Source organism: Pygocentrus nattereri, chromosome 13 (genome assembly GCF_015220715.1).
Source record: "Pygocentrus nattereri isolate fPygNat1 chromosome 13, fPygNat1.pri, whole genome shotgun sequence".
Taxonomy (NCBI): domain Eukaryota; kingdom Metazoa; phylum Chordata; class Actinopteri; order Characiformes; family Serrasalmidae; genus Pygocentrus; species Pygocentrus nattereri.
The window spans coordinates 35,938,547-35,954,599 of record NC_051223.1 but is presented as its reverse complement, the minus strand read 5'-3'; the positions used below and the strand labels follow the sequence as shown (position 1 = coordinate 35,954,599).

Here is a 16,053-nt window from a genome sequence, read left to right as displayed (position 1 = left end):
TGCTGAAAAACGTTAGATCAGCCACGGAAATTGCATCATTAGCCTTTGATTGATTGTCATTTTTCTTTTTTTCCTCAGCGTGAATATTCCTGAGAAGCTGGATCACTTTATCAATAAATACGCAGAGCACTCGCATGAGAAATGGTCGATGGAGAAGGTAATGAGGCTCAGAGCTGTAGCAGCATCTGCTGTCAGAGCTGCACATATACATTTACATTTTACATTTACGGCATTTGGCTGACGCTCTTATCCAGAGCGACTTACAATTTGATCATTTTTACACAGGTAGGCGAAGGTGGTGTTAGGAGTCTTGCCCAAGGACTCTTATTGGATATAGAGACTGTACTGTCTTTCTCTCTTTATCTCTCTATCTCTTACTCTGTGTGTCTTTCTGTTTCTGTCATGCACTTTTGCTTGTCTATTATTCTGTATTTTTATAATCCTGTTGTAATTCTGTAAATTTCTTTCCTTCCTCTCTTTTCCTTCTTTTTTCTCCTTTCTCTCTCTCTCTCTCTCTCTCTCTCTCTCTCTCTCTCTCTCTGTAGTTTGCTAATGGCTGGGTGCACGGGGAGCAGCTGTGTGAGGCATCTAAAGCTCACCCCCTGCTGAAAGCTTACAAGGGGCTGTCTGAGAAGGTACTCCCATCATATTACCCATAGAGAATGAGCTATGGAGCGCTGATGTACTCAAATTGTCCACTTTATTAGAAACTCCTACCATGTGCTTCCACTCGCTGTCCACCTACAGAGCATCTGTTGCTTCAGTTTGTCAGCCCCCCTCTACCCCGTTCTTCATTGGTCAGTTTCTGACCACAGAACCTCTGTTGAGGATCATTCTCAGCACAGCAGCAACACTGATGTGGTGGTGTGTGTGGTGTTGGTATGAGTGGCTAGAGCTTTTACACGTCAGTGTCACTGCTAGGTTGAAGGTGGGCCACCGCCCAAAAATATTCAGACAATAGTGGCTCTTTTGTCAGAAACGATCCATTGATGGAAGAACTACAGCAGAGGTCAATAATAGGCGGACTGTGGTCCGAGTCTGGACCCAGGTGCCGTCCTGTGTGGACCTGGATCTATAACTGATAAACTATGGAGAATTATTTAATTTTGACTGGGTGGTCCTATTTTAATCACCATAACTTTTCTAGCCTTTACTGTACGGCTTTGGGAGACTCACAGACCAATCGCATCAGAAATGTGACACGTGATGCTACTCAGCCAATCAGATCTGTGCATTACAAAGAGCACTGAGACTTGAGTGAGTGATGTACACACAGAGGCGAGAAACAGCAGTCAGAGAAGAAAGTGGGTCAGAGGGAAGTTATTTCACTTATCGAAATATGACTGGGTGGCACGGTGGCGTGGTGGGCCTGGGTTCGATTCCCCGGCCGGGTGACCGGGGTCCTCTCTGTGTGGAGTTTGCATGTTCTCCCCGTGTCTGCGTGGGTTTCCTCCGGGTTCTCCGGTTTCCTCCCACAGTCTAAAGACATGCAGTCGGGCCAATTGGACATGCTAAATTGCCCCTGGGTGTGAGTGACTGTCTGTGTCTGTCTGTCTGCCCTGCGATGGACTGGCGACCTGTCCAGGGTGTATCCTGCTTGATGACCGCTGGGATAGGCTCCACATGGTGGATAACACAAACTGTGCATGAACAGATGGGCTACATTCTGTAATTGTACACCAGCAACGTGGGGCAAGAAGAGAGGGGTTTCTGATAAAGTGGCCATTTATGGCAGAATCATACAGTAATTGCTGTAAACAAGGCTCTGTGTTATGCGAAAGGAAAGTGCAGCACACTAGTGATAACATTTTCTTTTGCATAGCTCATTTCGTATTAAAAACAATTACATTACCTTCTTTTGTCCAGTAATATTCACTGTTGTCTCGTTTCCCTGTCTTTCCTCCAGGATAAGGAGGTGTACCGCTGGCCTATCAGAGAGACTCTGAAGACCATGCTGTCGTGGGGCTGGAGCATAGAGAGGACAAGGGAGACTGACCCGGCCAGCTTACACAGCCGCACTCGCAGGATATCTCTCTCCAGCCAGGTCCCAACACCCTTTACGTTGATTAGGGCCTCACTAGGCCTGTTACTTTTGATTTTGGGTGCTTAAAAGGTCAGGAATGTTTTGTATTGTGTACTCAAGCACTTAAACTTGTGCGCTGTTTCCTGGGTATAATATACTGCCTTGGCTGAATGTTCACTAAAATTGTTAGCTAAGTGATAAAATGCACATTTTGGGTTGATTTAACATCTTTGAACTATTCTTAAGATGCTTAATTATTGCCACTTTGAAGCAGATGTTATGAGCAAATAGCTCCTGTATGGTTAAGCTTGGGTTCTTGTTTTTATTGAAAAGATTAGTTTTGGAACTAAGGCTTTCGATTACATGTGCTCCCTGTAGCTGTCCATAGAGGGCGCTCATGGATTCAGCCCCCGTCCAGTAGACATGAGCAACGTGACTCTCTCCCGGGACCTACATGTGAGTGAAAAGCTCAATACCATTATAATACTGCTCATCAGTTTAAAAAATATCATAGTAGTGATGAGATCATGACCGAGATCATATCAGTGTTGTTGTCAGATTGTATGACGGTCATTCTACTGAACTGGTTCAGAGTCAGAGCTGAAAACGCATTTCGGACTTTTAACTCGAACTGACTTAGACTAAAATGATGTTGCTTCAAGGGACCCTGTGCCTTAATTATGATTATTTTATTAAGATGAATAATTGAACATTCCATTTGGTCCCTACCAAAACAATCATAACACCACAGAAACTTTACCAAACTGTTTCAGTGGTGATCATTTTAGCTTTTTCAGCAGACACAATAAATAGTTTACTTAATTGCAGTTTGTTCCACACTGCTTTTCAGATTTAGGACATATTTACCCCATTTATTCTAATTGCACCATGTGCAGTCTTACCTCCTGCTCTAAAGGACAGAGGCATGGCTAAAATAAACCTCCACCTATGGACTAAAACGCATTTTGGTAGTGACATTAAAATCTGGGACGTTTTGAATAGAGAGATTTTTTAATGAAAGTCTAATCTAGTAAATCTAACCTTCAACTTTTCAACCCTATGAATGGTGATTTTGTGTATATTTAGCTCAGTAAGCGCCTTGGGTTTAAATAGCTCACAGTCTTTGTAAATGTCTGAAGTTTGAAAGCTTAATTTTTCATGTCTATTTGATTTTTTAATTTATTTTAACTATGGAGACATAGTTTGAACTAATTTGGTAGAATGGTCTGATAATGGTACCCATACGATGCTTTTAGAAACCTGTGCTGAATTAAGTTACATAAAGATGCTGAGCTGAAAAATCACTTGCGTCTTTGAAAGCTTTTGACTGTGTTTTGCAGTCGATGGCAGAGCTGCTCGCTGAGAACTATCATAATATCTGGGCCAAAAAGAAGAAGCTGGAATTGGAAGCCAAAGGTGCGTCTGTGATCTGTTGACATTTTCACCAGCCGTGAGATTCGACTTGGCTTTTCAAGCTGAATCGTGTGATTCGCCTCTGGTTTGCTTTTGAAAAAACGAATTCGTAAGAAAGGAGCGTTTGTTGTGTTCGTGCCCACGTGCGTCCAGTCGGTGGCGACATCATCCGCTATACATGCTTTACTCCTCGGGTCTGATTTTTTTTGCTCGGATCTGATCTTCCTAGATACTTTACATCCATGTATGTAAGTGATCTGTGTCTGTCTTTCGTGTGAACTAATCTGTGCCCTGAAACGACCAGCATGCCTCCATCCAGAAGATCTGATCTAATCAACTTGCATGTTCATGCTTAGGAGAGAAAAAAAGAGTTTGATGAGCTTCTACAGCGTTTACTGGCAGAAGCTTCAAGTTAGTTGCCCCCACCACACTCATTATGATGGTAACATGTGGATATACAGAGTACAAACACATGAAGTCTGATCTGGCTGTTCTTCTTAAGGTTGTGTGTGGCTATGAATTGGATTTGCATCTCAGCACATTTGAAAGGCTATGTTCACAGCACCTGGCTAAAGTGGCACAAATCAGATTTGTTTTGCCCTATTCAGATCTGAGCCACTTTCGTAGTATACTAGATTAGACGCACATCCTGTTTGTTGTGAACAGGCGATTCATTCATTTTTGTTTGGGATGTGTGTATGCGGGTTGTTTCAGGGCGCTGCCCCGTTCACATTAATGACCGATGCAGTCACCGATGCAGTCAGAAAGAAGCCAGAGTGGCTCTGATCTGATTGATTTGTGTGTTCACACCTCAGAAAACATCAGATCTGTGTCACAGTATGGCAGAGCATATCAGATTTGTGCCACTTCAACCTGGTAATGTAAACACAGCCTTAGAGACAAAACTCATACAAAGGCCATGTACAAAATCTTAATCTTAAAAATTAGGAATGACACTGTGCAGTTTAAACCAGTTTGTAAGGTTAAACTCTTGTTCTCCAAGGTATATTTAGTTTTTTCCATCTGAATTTAAATGACCGAATTGTAAGGCAAATTATTCAGTAACTGCATGGAATAAATGTAAATTTCTATTTTATTTGTTTGTTTTTCTAAAGCTTACTATCAGATTAACAGAACATGTGTTGTGATCACATATTGCTATATACTTACAATTTACTGCTGAAAGCCAAAAATCTCAGACGCTCTTTGTGTTATTTTATTAAAATTATTTGTACAGAGTTTATCACTAAGGAGACGCCATCTGTTTATACTTTATAGCCCAGATTTGGGGAAAAACTGGTCGACTTTCAGTAGAAAAAAAGAGTTCAGCTGCTTTTATTATAAGGGTTTAAAATGACATCACCGTCTATTAGACTGGAGAGAAGAGCTACAGCCTCATACGACGCCCAGCTTCTGAATGGAGCTTATGAAATATGGAATTTATGAATAATATGAAGAGGTGCTGTCAAGGAGTTTAAGTGGCTACAAGAAGTAGCTAGAAACGTGAGGGAAATGTCCCTGTCAGAGTTGGTGGATGGACACTTAAAGGGAACCTAAGGGAACCTAAATCCTCATTTTCTTTTTAAATAGGTTAGTGTTGCTCTTGTAGGCACCCAGTATACGTGTGCAGTAAACACCCTTCAGTCCTCATAACTGATGCTGGATGAATAAGGCAATGCAACCGTCACTGTAGTAACCATGGGCCAAACACAAGATCAGGCTAGATCAGGCTCATGGCATAATCCAATTCAGCCGTCAAAATTATTTAGATTTTCTATTCATTTTAGCCCTTTTCACAATCAGTAGCACTACAATCCCCAGCATGCACTGCAACTTAATTTTCTGCTGATACCACACTCCCAACAGCAATCTTTACATTTACATTTACATTTATGGCATTTGGCTGACGCTCTTGTCCAGAGCGACTTACAATTTGATCGTTTTACACAGGGAGGCCAAGGCGGTGTTAGGAGTCTTGCCCAAGGACTCTTATTGGTATAGTGTAGGGTGCTTGTCCAGGTGGGGATTGAACCCCAGTCTACAGTGTAGAAGGCAGAGGTGTTAACCACTACACTATCCCAAACCACAACAATCTGTGGGACAGCGGTTTTCTACCGTAACGCACGCGTCACATCACCCAACACACCAGCTGGGTTTCAGCTGTCGTTCAACCTACATAAACACTGTAAACACTCAGCAGCTCAGAAACGATCCCAAGTATGAATGAACTTGCAGCAAAGAAGTCAGGTGTGTAGATCAAGCAGACATCCTAGGGGCATTTAAAGAGATGTAACAGGTATCTGTAGCTAATTTAGCCTAAATATATCAAGTTTTCACATGTAATATTTGAAGATTGACCAAAAATGGCTTTATTTTGCTGTTAACGTTTTGGAGTATTTAAACATAAACGCGCTCTGGCCCTCTGATTCGTTGAGATTTTTTTAATATGGCCCTTTTTGTGGTTAAGTTTGGGACCCCTGCTATAATACTATAATAGCAGTAATAGACCTGAGACTGATTTCTTGAAAGACCAGCTCTGAGGACAGGGATTGTTTTTGGACTGTTCTGCAGGTGGAGGGAGCCATCCGTTACTGGTTCCCTACGACACTCTAACCGCCAAAGAGAAATCCAAAGACAGAGAAAAAGCACAAGACATCCTCAAGTTCCTGCAAATCAATGGATACACTGTATCGAGGTGAGATCACACACGTTTGTGTGTGGCTTTCTTGGTATTATGAACGAGTATCCTGTTACTCTTACTGTTTTATTTTGTTTTGTTTTTGTTTCTTAAGTGGTTTTCCAAAAGTCTGACCCCTGTCCAGTTCCTGAAGAAACTGCAAAATGTTGTGAAGTGTAAAAAAGTAATTGCATTTCAAAGACTGCACTGTCATCTGAAACTCTGCACAAGCTGACATTAAATGTGCATCCTCAAATAAATTGGCCTACTGTAGGAATTTATGAAACCAGTTGAGTTAAAGGGAAATATTTTTCTTAGCATTTGCTTATTCAAAAAAAAAAAAAAAAGATTTAGCCTTTCGTCAACAGAGAAGGTCAGTGATTTAGATGCTGGTGATGAATTAAATTAAAATTTTGGCTTGAGTTTTTTATGCAAGCCTGTAAGGGGAACAGGCACTAGATTTGGTTTGACCCAACTTTGTTGTATAAGTGTCCTCACAAAGGCCTTTACTGCTCATTGGCTCCACAGGGCTATGAAGGAGCAGGAACTCGACACCCCATCCATAGAGAAGCGCTTCGCCTACACGTTTCTACAGCAGCTCATCACCTATGTGGATGAGGCCCATGAACACATGCTGGAGTTCGGTGAGTTCGTTTTAGACACGAGGTGTGAGGTGTAATGCCTGTTGGCCATGTTGTTCCCGTGCCTTACTAAGTAATTGCTACGCATTAGGATCTCATTCCCACACCTTACTAAGTCAGGGCCATGACTTAATTATCTTGTTCCATCGCCTTATTAAGTCGTGGCCACACATTATTTTTATTTATACAGGATGTCACACTAAATGGATTCAGATCTCCTTACAAAATGTAATATTACACAAAGAGAATGTGAAGAAACATCAAACACAGGTTTTTAAAGGATCCTTTCATTTTTTTTGAAGGAAAAACACCAACAGCTCCCATGCGAAAGAGTAATTGGTGGTGATCCTTTTGACCTATAGCATTAAAGGGCCCATATCCTCTATTTTTCTTGTTTTTTTTTTTTTGTTTTTTTTTCCTTTGAGGCCCACTTTTAACATCTGTGTGGTTGTATATACCAACTCATTAATTAATTCATTATTATTTCCTTTTTACTTGACAGCTTCCATCCTTTCTTTTCCTTTAGAGTTTAACAGGCTGTTTTTGTTACTGTATTGTTACCTTTAAGATTGACATATGTAAATGAGCTCTGTTCTGATTGGAGGCCCTTTATTGTGTCTGATTCAAAAAGCACTCAGAGCTGAAACACTCTTGGTGACTCCGGTATGAATGGAAACGGCTGTTGTTGGATGTATGTAAATGAGTTTGCGACACCACAGCATCACTGAACTCCACATGGGCTCTTTTTAAAGCTTAGTTTCCATATATGGACAGAATGGACTGTGTACTGGATGCTACATTTTGGAAACTTAAGTGTTCACATATTACATCACACATAAATAAGCAAGGTAAACTTGGCTTTATATGATATGGGTCCTTCAAATGTTTACCTGTTGTTTCTTGCTTGTATGGTTGGCGTCTGTTACAGATGTTAGCACACGACCAAAGGGAGAGAAAATCCCTCACGAGCAGCAGATGAAGTTCTTTGGAAAGGTCTGATGCTCTTTTTCAAAACAGTACATTGCCATGAGCCTTGTGTGCTCCGGATACTTCCCAGTAGATGTTATATTATTTGGTACTATGCTTCCACAGGTTGTTCTGCCTCTTGTTGACCAGTACTTTAAGAACCACCGTCTCTACTTCCTGTCCACTGCTGTCCGTCCGATTGGCAGCGGAGGCCACGCGTCCAATAAGGAGAAAGAGATGGTGACCAGGTGGGTGGTGAAGCATCTCCCAGGGTAAATTCCCCTGCTCCCAGTAGGTGCACTCAATATGCAGCAGAATGAGTGAGTGAGTGAATGAACACCGACTTACCTGCACACAGGTAACGCTCTCCAAAATGATCGAATTTGAATTCAACTGAATTATCAGCCCACTGTGTTTGCACACTGTGGAATTCGACCTCCGCATTTTGAGCCATCTGTGCACACTATACACTAGTGAATGCACACTCTAGGGGGCAGTGAGCACACTTGCCCGGAGCGGTGGGCAGCCCTATCCACGGCGCCCGGGAAGCAATTGGGGATTAGGTGCCTTGCTCAAGTGCACTTCAGTCATGGACTGTCAGCCAAGGGGATCGAACCGGCGACCTTCCGGTCACAGGGATGGTTCCCTAACCTCCAGCCCACGACTGCCCCCCCCATCAGCACCCTAAACTCAGTGTTAATGGAGATGGATAGATAAAGCACATGTCTACAAGCTTATAGACACTAGCGATTTGTCTGAAATCAAGTTTGTCCCCCTTTGCTGCCGTAACAGCCTTACTTTTCTCAGAAGGCTTTACACTAGATGTTGGAACATTTGCTGTGAGGATTTGATTGCAGCCACAAGAGCATTAGTGAAGTCAGGTACTGATGTTTGATCGCAAACTTCACTCAGTCTCACCCCAAAGATATTATATGAAGCTTTTCTTGCAGGTGGAACACTAAATTTGTAGTGAAATTCATGTGGCAACATAAATGAAACCGCAAGAATATCCCAAAAATTAACAAATTGAACAGAAATAATCAATACTTTGTTCATCCACTTCATGGATCCCCTTGTCTAGATACTTTGTGTACACGAGACCTCACAAATCAGATGTGATGATGATGACCATATGAGATTGGAGCACTTAAAACTTAAAACTTAGATATACTAGTTGCAGTGTTTAGGGATGTGTCCCCAAACCATAACTCATTATTATTATTATTATTATTATTAAATTTCAAATTGTGAAAATAATTGTAATGTGGAGCGATGAGGAGGCGGATGTATGTGCAGAGAAAAGCAAGATATATTGAAGGCAAATCCATAATCAGGGTCGAAACGGTCCAGGGTCAGAGAGCCAACACAGAGAGCAGGAGGGACAGACATAATGAAAATAAACAGGCTAAACAAACAACAGGGCCGGAAGATCAAACAACATGCAACACATCAAACCTCAAACATGAAACACATCAAACAGACAAACAAAGATCAACAAGAAACTCAGGGAAACACTTAAATACAAGCAGGGATTATGAGGGACAGGTGGAAAACAGGTGGAAACAATCAGGGCCGGAGTCACGAAACAAGGGGGCAGGACAGTGAAATATCAAAACAAAGAAGCACCGGGAAGTAAACACAAGGCACGTGGGGGAGTGGGAGGGGCCAATTGTGACAATAATACTTCATTTTTTTTGTACAATGATTTTTATATAATGACTTTTAAAGTGAAGTTGAAAATGTGAGATTTGTCTTTAAAAATTCTGTCACACATTTTCGAGTCACTAATGAATCCCAGAGTTTCAGTCTGTAATCCAAGCCTTATTTTAGCCACACCCCTACATTTTAGAGCAGGAAGTGAGACTGCATCCCTGTACCTCATGGCCACATGGCGAGCAGTCAGATCTCATTGTTTTGAAGTAAATGTGTCTGAAAGTCTGAAAATCCGTGTGGAACATTACAAATATACTTTTTTGGACTGAACTTTTTTGGAGATTCAATGAAAATATGATTTTATTTGTTTATAACTGTTCAAAGCTGTGTTTGCGTTTTTGAGTTCTGCTCAAAATGAGGCAAAATCATCACTATGAAAACTTTTTGGAGGTGCTGTTATTTTATCAGTGGTGACCAAATGGAATGTTCAGTCATAAACATACTAAAAAAAAGAAAAAATGTTTTACATTTTAATAAAATAAACATAATTAAGGTATAAAGTCACTCAAAGTAAAAATATTTTAGTCTAAAGTTCTGAAGTGGAAGTTCCAAGTGAAAGGGAGTGAAAAACAACGACAGCGCTGATACTTCTAGAAGGCTCTATATGCGTTTTATTGTATAATTATATAATGCAATAATATTATTAGTGCTAAATGAACATCTACAGAGCCAATTGTGCTCCAGAAAGATCTGGTTCATTTCACAGCAGTGGTGCTGATTTTACTGCACAGAACTGTGGGAGCTCATTGCAAACTAATGTGATAGAGTATTTACCAAAGGGCTTAATGCAGATGCATTTACAAGGTAATGTAAGTGATTCAGTCTTTCAGCTGGCTTTCTTTACCTTATTTACTCTCATTAATGCTGTTAATTGTCTTAATACAAACATATAATTAGCTTTAGGCCTAAAATAATTCATTCTCACACTGAGAACAGTGTTAAACATGGGAGGTCCGCTCTGCTCAAAATGATACCATGGCTTTTCTTGAGTTGACTCAACTTAAGAACCCCAGAGGTTCACACAACTGAAACTTCTTAGTTGAGTCTAAAGTTCTCGGAATGGTTTAGCTCTGCATCAGTGAGGTAAATAAAATGAGCTTGTTTTTTTTTGTACTTCACTTCCCCGACTAGCCAGGACTCTTTCCACATCACAATCCTGCTAGATACTTTTCCTCCTGGATACTCACTTATGTATGGCTATGGCATCGCTGGGGCTCAAAGTCACAACCTCCTGTTGGGGTGCCGGCTTAGTCCACTGCACCACTCAGGAACACGTGAAGCAACTCAGATTTTGTCTCTATAAATGTTTAATACACTGGAGAAAAAATCTGTTGCTTTAACTTTAAAGCAAGGTATCGTCGGATGTGGTGCAACCGTCTAATGATTCATCCCAACATCAGCAAGTGGTGAGTTTGAATCCCATCAGTACCATAACCATCCATATCCGGAAGAGGAAAATATGCCAGATGGGACTGTGTGATAGAAGGAGCGCCAGCTGGTGGGGAAAATGAGTAAAAAGGCCTATTCAGTTATATTGATCTAACCTTATGCAGAGCTAGAAACAGTAGCTGGGCGAATTTTTGACTCAACCTAGAAGTTTGAGTTGTGTGAACTCTTGTGTCCATAAGTGGAGTCAACTCAAGAAAAGCCACGTAATCAGTTAGTACATCGTTTTAAGTTGAGCAGATGTCTCATTTTTAACAGTGCAGGAGAATTCCACAATTTTTTTCACGGTCTCTGCAAAATTCAATTGTTAAGATGTGAACAGGGTTGGTGTGAAGTGGTGCATTGTAGAGGAGCTTATAGACCCAGATTTCTTTACAGTGGTGGTGATAGGAACCAGGGGTCAATGTCTACAACACAAATACAGCCATTTCATTTACCATCCAAAACCACCAGTGAACCTCAGTTTTAGGTGTAATGTTTATAGTGGGAAATCTGATACTGGGTACTATCTTGCCTCAGAACACCCTACAAGTGCCTTTTTGCTGTGAATAAGTTTTAAAAAATGGTATCTCAAAACTATCATAATAGAATGTTTCAGGCATCAGGCAGCATATTTATAACCATTTTATTGGAGATATTAAAAGTGACGTCTGGTTCCCATCATCGCCACTGTAAACAATCCAGACTAGGCGGATTTCTCTACAATGACACATTTCACCTCAGTGCATTCTGAATGACCATATTTACACCGTAACTGTTTAAATACGCGGAAACATTGGAAAATCTGTTAAATTATCCTTTAGCTTTCTCTGCATTTGCCTGTACTTCAGATAACCTGACGGATTCTACTAACATTTGTCTTCTCTTCTGCTCCTCTCCTTCACCTTTTCTTCTTGCTCAGTCTTTTCTGCAAACTGGGAGTTCTTGTCAGGCATAGGATATCTCTGTTTGGTAAGGCTGCTCTAGCTGTGTGGGCTTATGTTCTTGCTGCTGTGTTGTTTTTGAATGCTGTGTGTGTCTGTCGTGTGTGATGTGCTGTCATGCCTTTGGGGAGCCTCCTGAGTCAAGCAGACAAGATAAACTTGTGCGTAATCAGAAATTGGAGCCCTGTTTTATATCTAATGTAATCAGAATAGCTCCAGAAGCTTTGAAGCATGTCCCTCAGCTGAAGCTCCTCTAAGCCGATTATCGTGTCATGACTAAAAATGGGCAGAAGCAGGAGGTTGAAAGGATTTGATGCTCTCCTTTGTTGTTTTTGGGTGATAAGGCATGCAAAGTTTTCATTTTGTTTTCAATTTGTTGGTGATATAGTTATGAGTTGCATCCTAATAGCCAGCGGTACTGGCAGAAGAGTGAGCTGGGGTCCAAGATTTTGTTCCAACGAATTAACAAAAACTGTTCGATTGCTGTCCAGATATTTTTTGGGTGGTGGATCATTCTCAGCACAGCAGATACACTGGCAGAATAGAAAAATACGTGAATTAAATACCTAATATACATGAAATGTGCTGTTGTGTATATAAACATTTTTTTCCAAATCACTTTTCTTGCATAAAATTGACCTAATTATTGAATTCAAATCATTTTTTAAATAATAATTGTTACCTTCGGGCAACATTGCATGACAATGGGTTGAAATGATATAGATCCATGTTCCCTGAAGTGGTGAGGCCTGGCTTGTGACTGGCTAAATCCATTCCACTGTCGCACAGTGTTGCTTCTAGGCAACAAACATATTTCTGCAATTTCACATAACTGAAAAATAATACTGAACGTTTAAAAGAGGTTTGAAATTGCCCACTAGATGACCAAATACATACCCCAACTCTGCCCTTTAATGTTAACCCTCTCAGTGTCCTTAAATATGTAAAATGTTATTGTAAAGTGAGGAGGATGTTTGTTGCCCCGAGGCAACATCGTACAATAGAGGGTTAAAGAATCACAGTTGTTGATTATATCCACCTCCACCCCCTCCACCCAACCAGTACACGCTGTCCGCTGCATCATTGACCAGCTTTGTCTTCTGATTTTAGTTTATATGCTTTTTTGAACATAATAATACAGAGTAACCCAACATCTTTTGAAAACTGCTTTGCCTGTCATTTTAATCATTGTTTCTGCCACACATGCATTCACAAGCTTCTTCTGGTGTAGATTCGTAGGGGCTTGCATAAACTTCAGATTGCAAATAGGTTCCCAAAGTCATGTGCCTCATATATTAAAAAATAGATGTTTTCAATCATTGTTGCAGTGTCTGTCTAGCGTTCAGACACTCTAGAGTTACACACATCAGTAGCCATGTTTACATGTAGCCTAAGAATATGTTAATGATTCGACTAATAGCTCAACCGGAATAGAAGACATGCGTGTAAACACCTCGGTCAGAATAGTCTTGTCCGATTGAGGCCATTCAGAACAAATTTTCTGTCTTTCTGAACGAGATGGGTAATCCTGTAAATAATCTGTTGAATAGAAGAATAATAGCCGTCTAAACGCCTGTATCTGATTATGTTCCCTATCGCAACATGTAAGTACGTTCTGCGCATGTGCGTCACGTCATAGTGAAAGTTTATAATGTTCAACACGGCGGAGCAGAAACTGGTCTGCAGAGGAGACGAAGTCTGTGCTCTGATCTTTAAAAGACGGCGGTGAGACGGACGTCCAGCTTATGCGTCTCAGAACACGACGTCTTCCTCTCGGCCTTCTTTAATAAGCACATGTGAAGGACGTTTTCCTGAGTCTGACATCATTTTAAAGCAGTTAAAAACACAAGCACTGCTCACTGCTGCTCATCTCACTCTGACTGGGCTCACGTGATGCTGGTTGTCATGGATGCACGTAATTGTTTGTAGTGAGCATGTAAATGAAGTTTTATCATATGGTTGAGTAGAGTGAGCATAAGCCCCTCAGGCTTAATCTCTATTCAGAAAGTGTTCAGTCAGATTGGTAAAACATTGCATGAAACGACAGCTAGCATCACTGTTAGGTTGAGAGTGGACTACCACCCAAAAGCTTCCAGCCAAGAGTGGCTCACAAACTGACCGCTGATGGGCTGCAGTCTCTAACTGTACTCCAGCAAGGTGGAGCTAGAAATGTCATTCATAGGTTTGAGCAAAATTTTGGACTGTGTGATGTTTGTAACTGCATGCTAATTGTAAAAGGTCTAGCCTGTAGTCCAGGTAAGTGCCTCTGTTTGACAAAAACACTGTCAGAAAAAAAGCTTTTAAAAGTATAATAAACGCTGTCTCAGGAGAAAAGGTGCATATTTGGAGTAACTACTTTTTTTTACTGTAAACTACAAAGCCTGTGCTGAAGGCCAGTTGTATGGAGTCACTAAGTAAAACAAAAAGAAATTATGCTCCCTAATAAAGTTATTGAAGACGTACCCTTAAGGGTGGCACCCCAGTGACAGCATTTGTTTCCTGAGTGGTACATTTTTTTCTGAGAGTGTACAAAAGACAAAACATTACCCAAAGTGCTTCTCTGCTTTGCTCTGATGTGTTTTCTCTGCCACTTTCTCAGGAAACGATGCTACCTCTATTGTGAACTGCCTTCATATACTGGGACAGACGCTGGATGCCAGGTCAGTGATGCCACTACGTCCCTCAGTTCAGGAAATTCAGAGCAGTGAGATAAGGCCGTCTAAACTTACAGGCCCTGTGCTTAATTTGTTTGGGATAATTTGTACCAGATTCACTGTCAGAAATAAAGGTGCCATACAGGTACATTATTCGTTCATCAAGGTACAAACAATGTAAATGTTCCCTCAAAGGTACAACAGCGGTTTTTGGTCCAATTGTGTACCTTAAATAAGTTTTTCCTAGAGGCAAAGTAGATATTTGTATCTTTTTATAAACTAATGTTTTAAAATAGAACAATAAAATAAAAGCCTGGAGACGAGACGAGACGGGGGGTGGAGTCAGTACAGCTTAGAAAATATCATTTTAATGGATTATGGTTATGTTCCCTGACTGAAGATACTGAGATGTACCCTTGAGGGTACCACCAAAGTGACAGGAGGGGTCCTGCCCCAGTGACAGTGTCATACCTTTTTTTTCTGAGAGTGTACTTTCGCAGTTAACATTTAAGACACATGTGCCAAGCTCTGGGCCTGGCAGGCCTCATGCTACCTCATTAAACACACCTGGTGATCAGCTAATTAGCAAGGCCTTCATGAACTGAACTCAGAGCATTATGTGAGGTTAAATGCTGATGTTCCCAGCACTTTGTCCCAAAAGGCCCAGTTTGTTTTGCCGGATCTAAAACCTGTTGGACATTTCGTTACCCAAAATAATGACCTTGTACTTTGGAGTTTGTGTCTTAACTTACCTGGTTAATACCTAGAACTTAAGGGACGGTACAAAAAGTATAGTCTAAATGTTTTATGTGCACTCAAACTAATACGATTAAATGAAATCCCGCAGTACTCAAAATAATTCTGATGTACCCTCAAAGTGTCAATGTGGTACTTGTGTTGTGCATGTGTTCCTCTGAAAACACAGACGGTTTAGTGTATGGGACCTATCCTAGAACTTAACGATGTATGGATTTGCCCACCTCTCTAGGACGGTGATGAAAACTGGTTTGGAGTCAGTGAAGGCGGCTCTGCGGGCATTTTTCGACAACGCTGCCGAAGATCTGGAGCGGACGATGGAGAACCTGCGGCAGGGTCAGTTCACGCACACCAGAACCCAACCCAGAGGAGTCACCCAAATCATCAACTACACCACTGTGGCCCTGCTGCCTGTTCTCTCCTCATTGTTTGAACACATCGGACAAAACCTGTTTGGAGAGGATCTTATACGTGAGTCTATGTTTCACATACGCTGCTTTAGCTTCCTGTTGAATGCCAATCAGGAATCTCCAGGCTTGTTTTCAGTGCTGCAGTAGAGAATACAAGCATAGAACCATTAAAACATGGTCTGCACACAGTGCTCCCTAGTAGTAATGTCTGGCCCAACTTACAGGATCTATAAACTCTTAATGAAAACGGCAGAACTCCTCACATAACGACAGATTTCATCATTTTCCTTCCTTAGTCATTCACACTACATTACATTCGCAGAGTAGAAACACCACAACTTTCAGGGATCTTGCAGAATTTCTCATGAATAAATGTGAGTTTAGATCAAACCAGGCGTGATGGATGATATCCAGGTCATTTTGAAGCACAA

The 16,053-nt window shown here is 41.1% G+C and overlaps 1 protein-coding gene across 30 annotated transcripts in view; it reads left to right on the top strand.

Moving 5' to 3' along the window:
• ryr2a (ryanodine receptor 2a (cardiac)) overlaps positions 1-16,053 on the top strand; it is a 352,340-nt gene that overhangs the window by 248,727 nt on the left and 87,560 nt on the right. For all 30 annotated transcript variants that reach the window (XM_037544154.1, XM_037544155.1, XM_037544139.1 and 27 more), the window contains 12 exons: positions 79-157; positions 546-635; positions 1,907-2,044; positions 2,402-2,479; positions 3,364-3,439; positions 6,008-6,131; positions 6,642-6,757; positions 7,683-7,747; positions 7,847-7,968; positions 11,781-11,830; positions 14,402-14,462; positions 15,445-15,683. In XM_037544154.1, the coding sequence (XP_037400051.1) occupies positions 79-157; positions 546-635; positions 1,907-2,044; positions 2,402-2,479; positions 3,364-3,439; positions 6,008-6,131; positions 6,642-6,757; positions 7,683-7,747; positions 7,847-7,968; positions 11,781-11,830; positions 14,402-14,462; positions 15,445-15,683 (1,238 nt within the window). The remainder of the gene's footprint in view (positions 1-78; positions 158-545; positions 636-1,906; positions 2,045-2,401; positions 2,480-3,363; positions 3,440-6,007; positions 6,132-6,641; positions 6,758-7,682; positions 7,748-7,846; positions 7,969-11,780; positions 11,831-14,401; positions 14,463-15,444; positions 15,684-16,053) is intronic.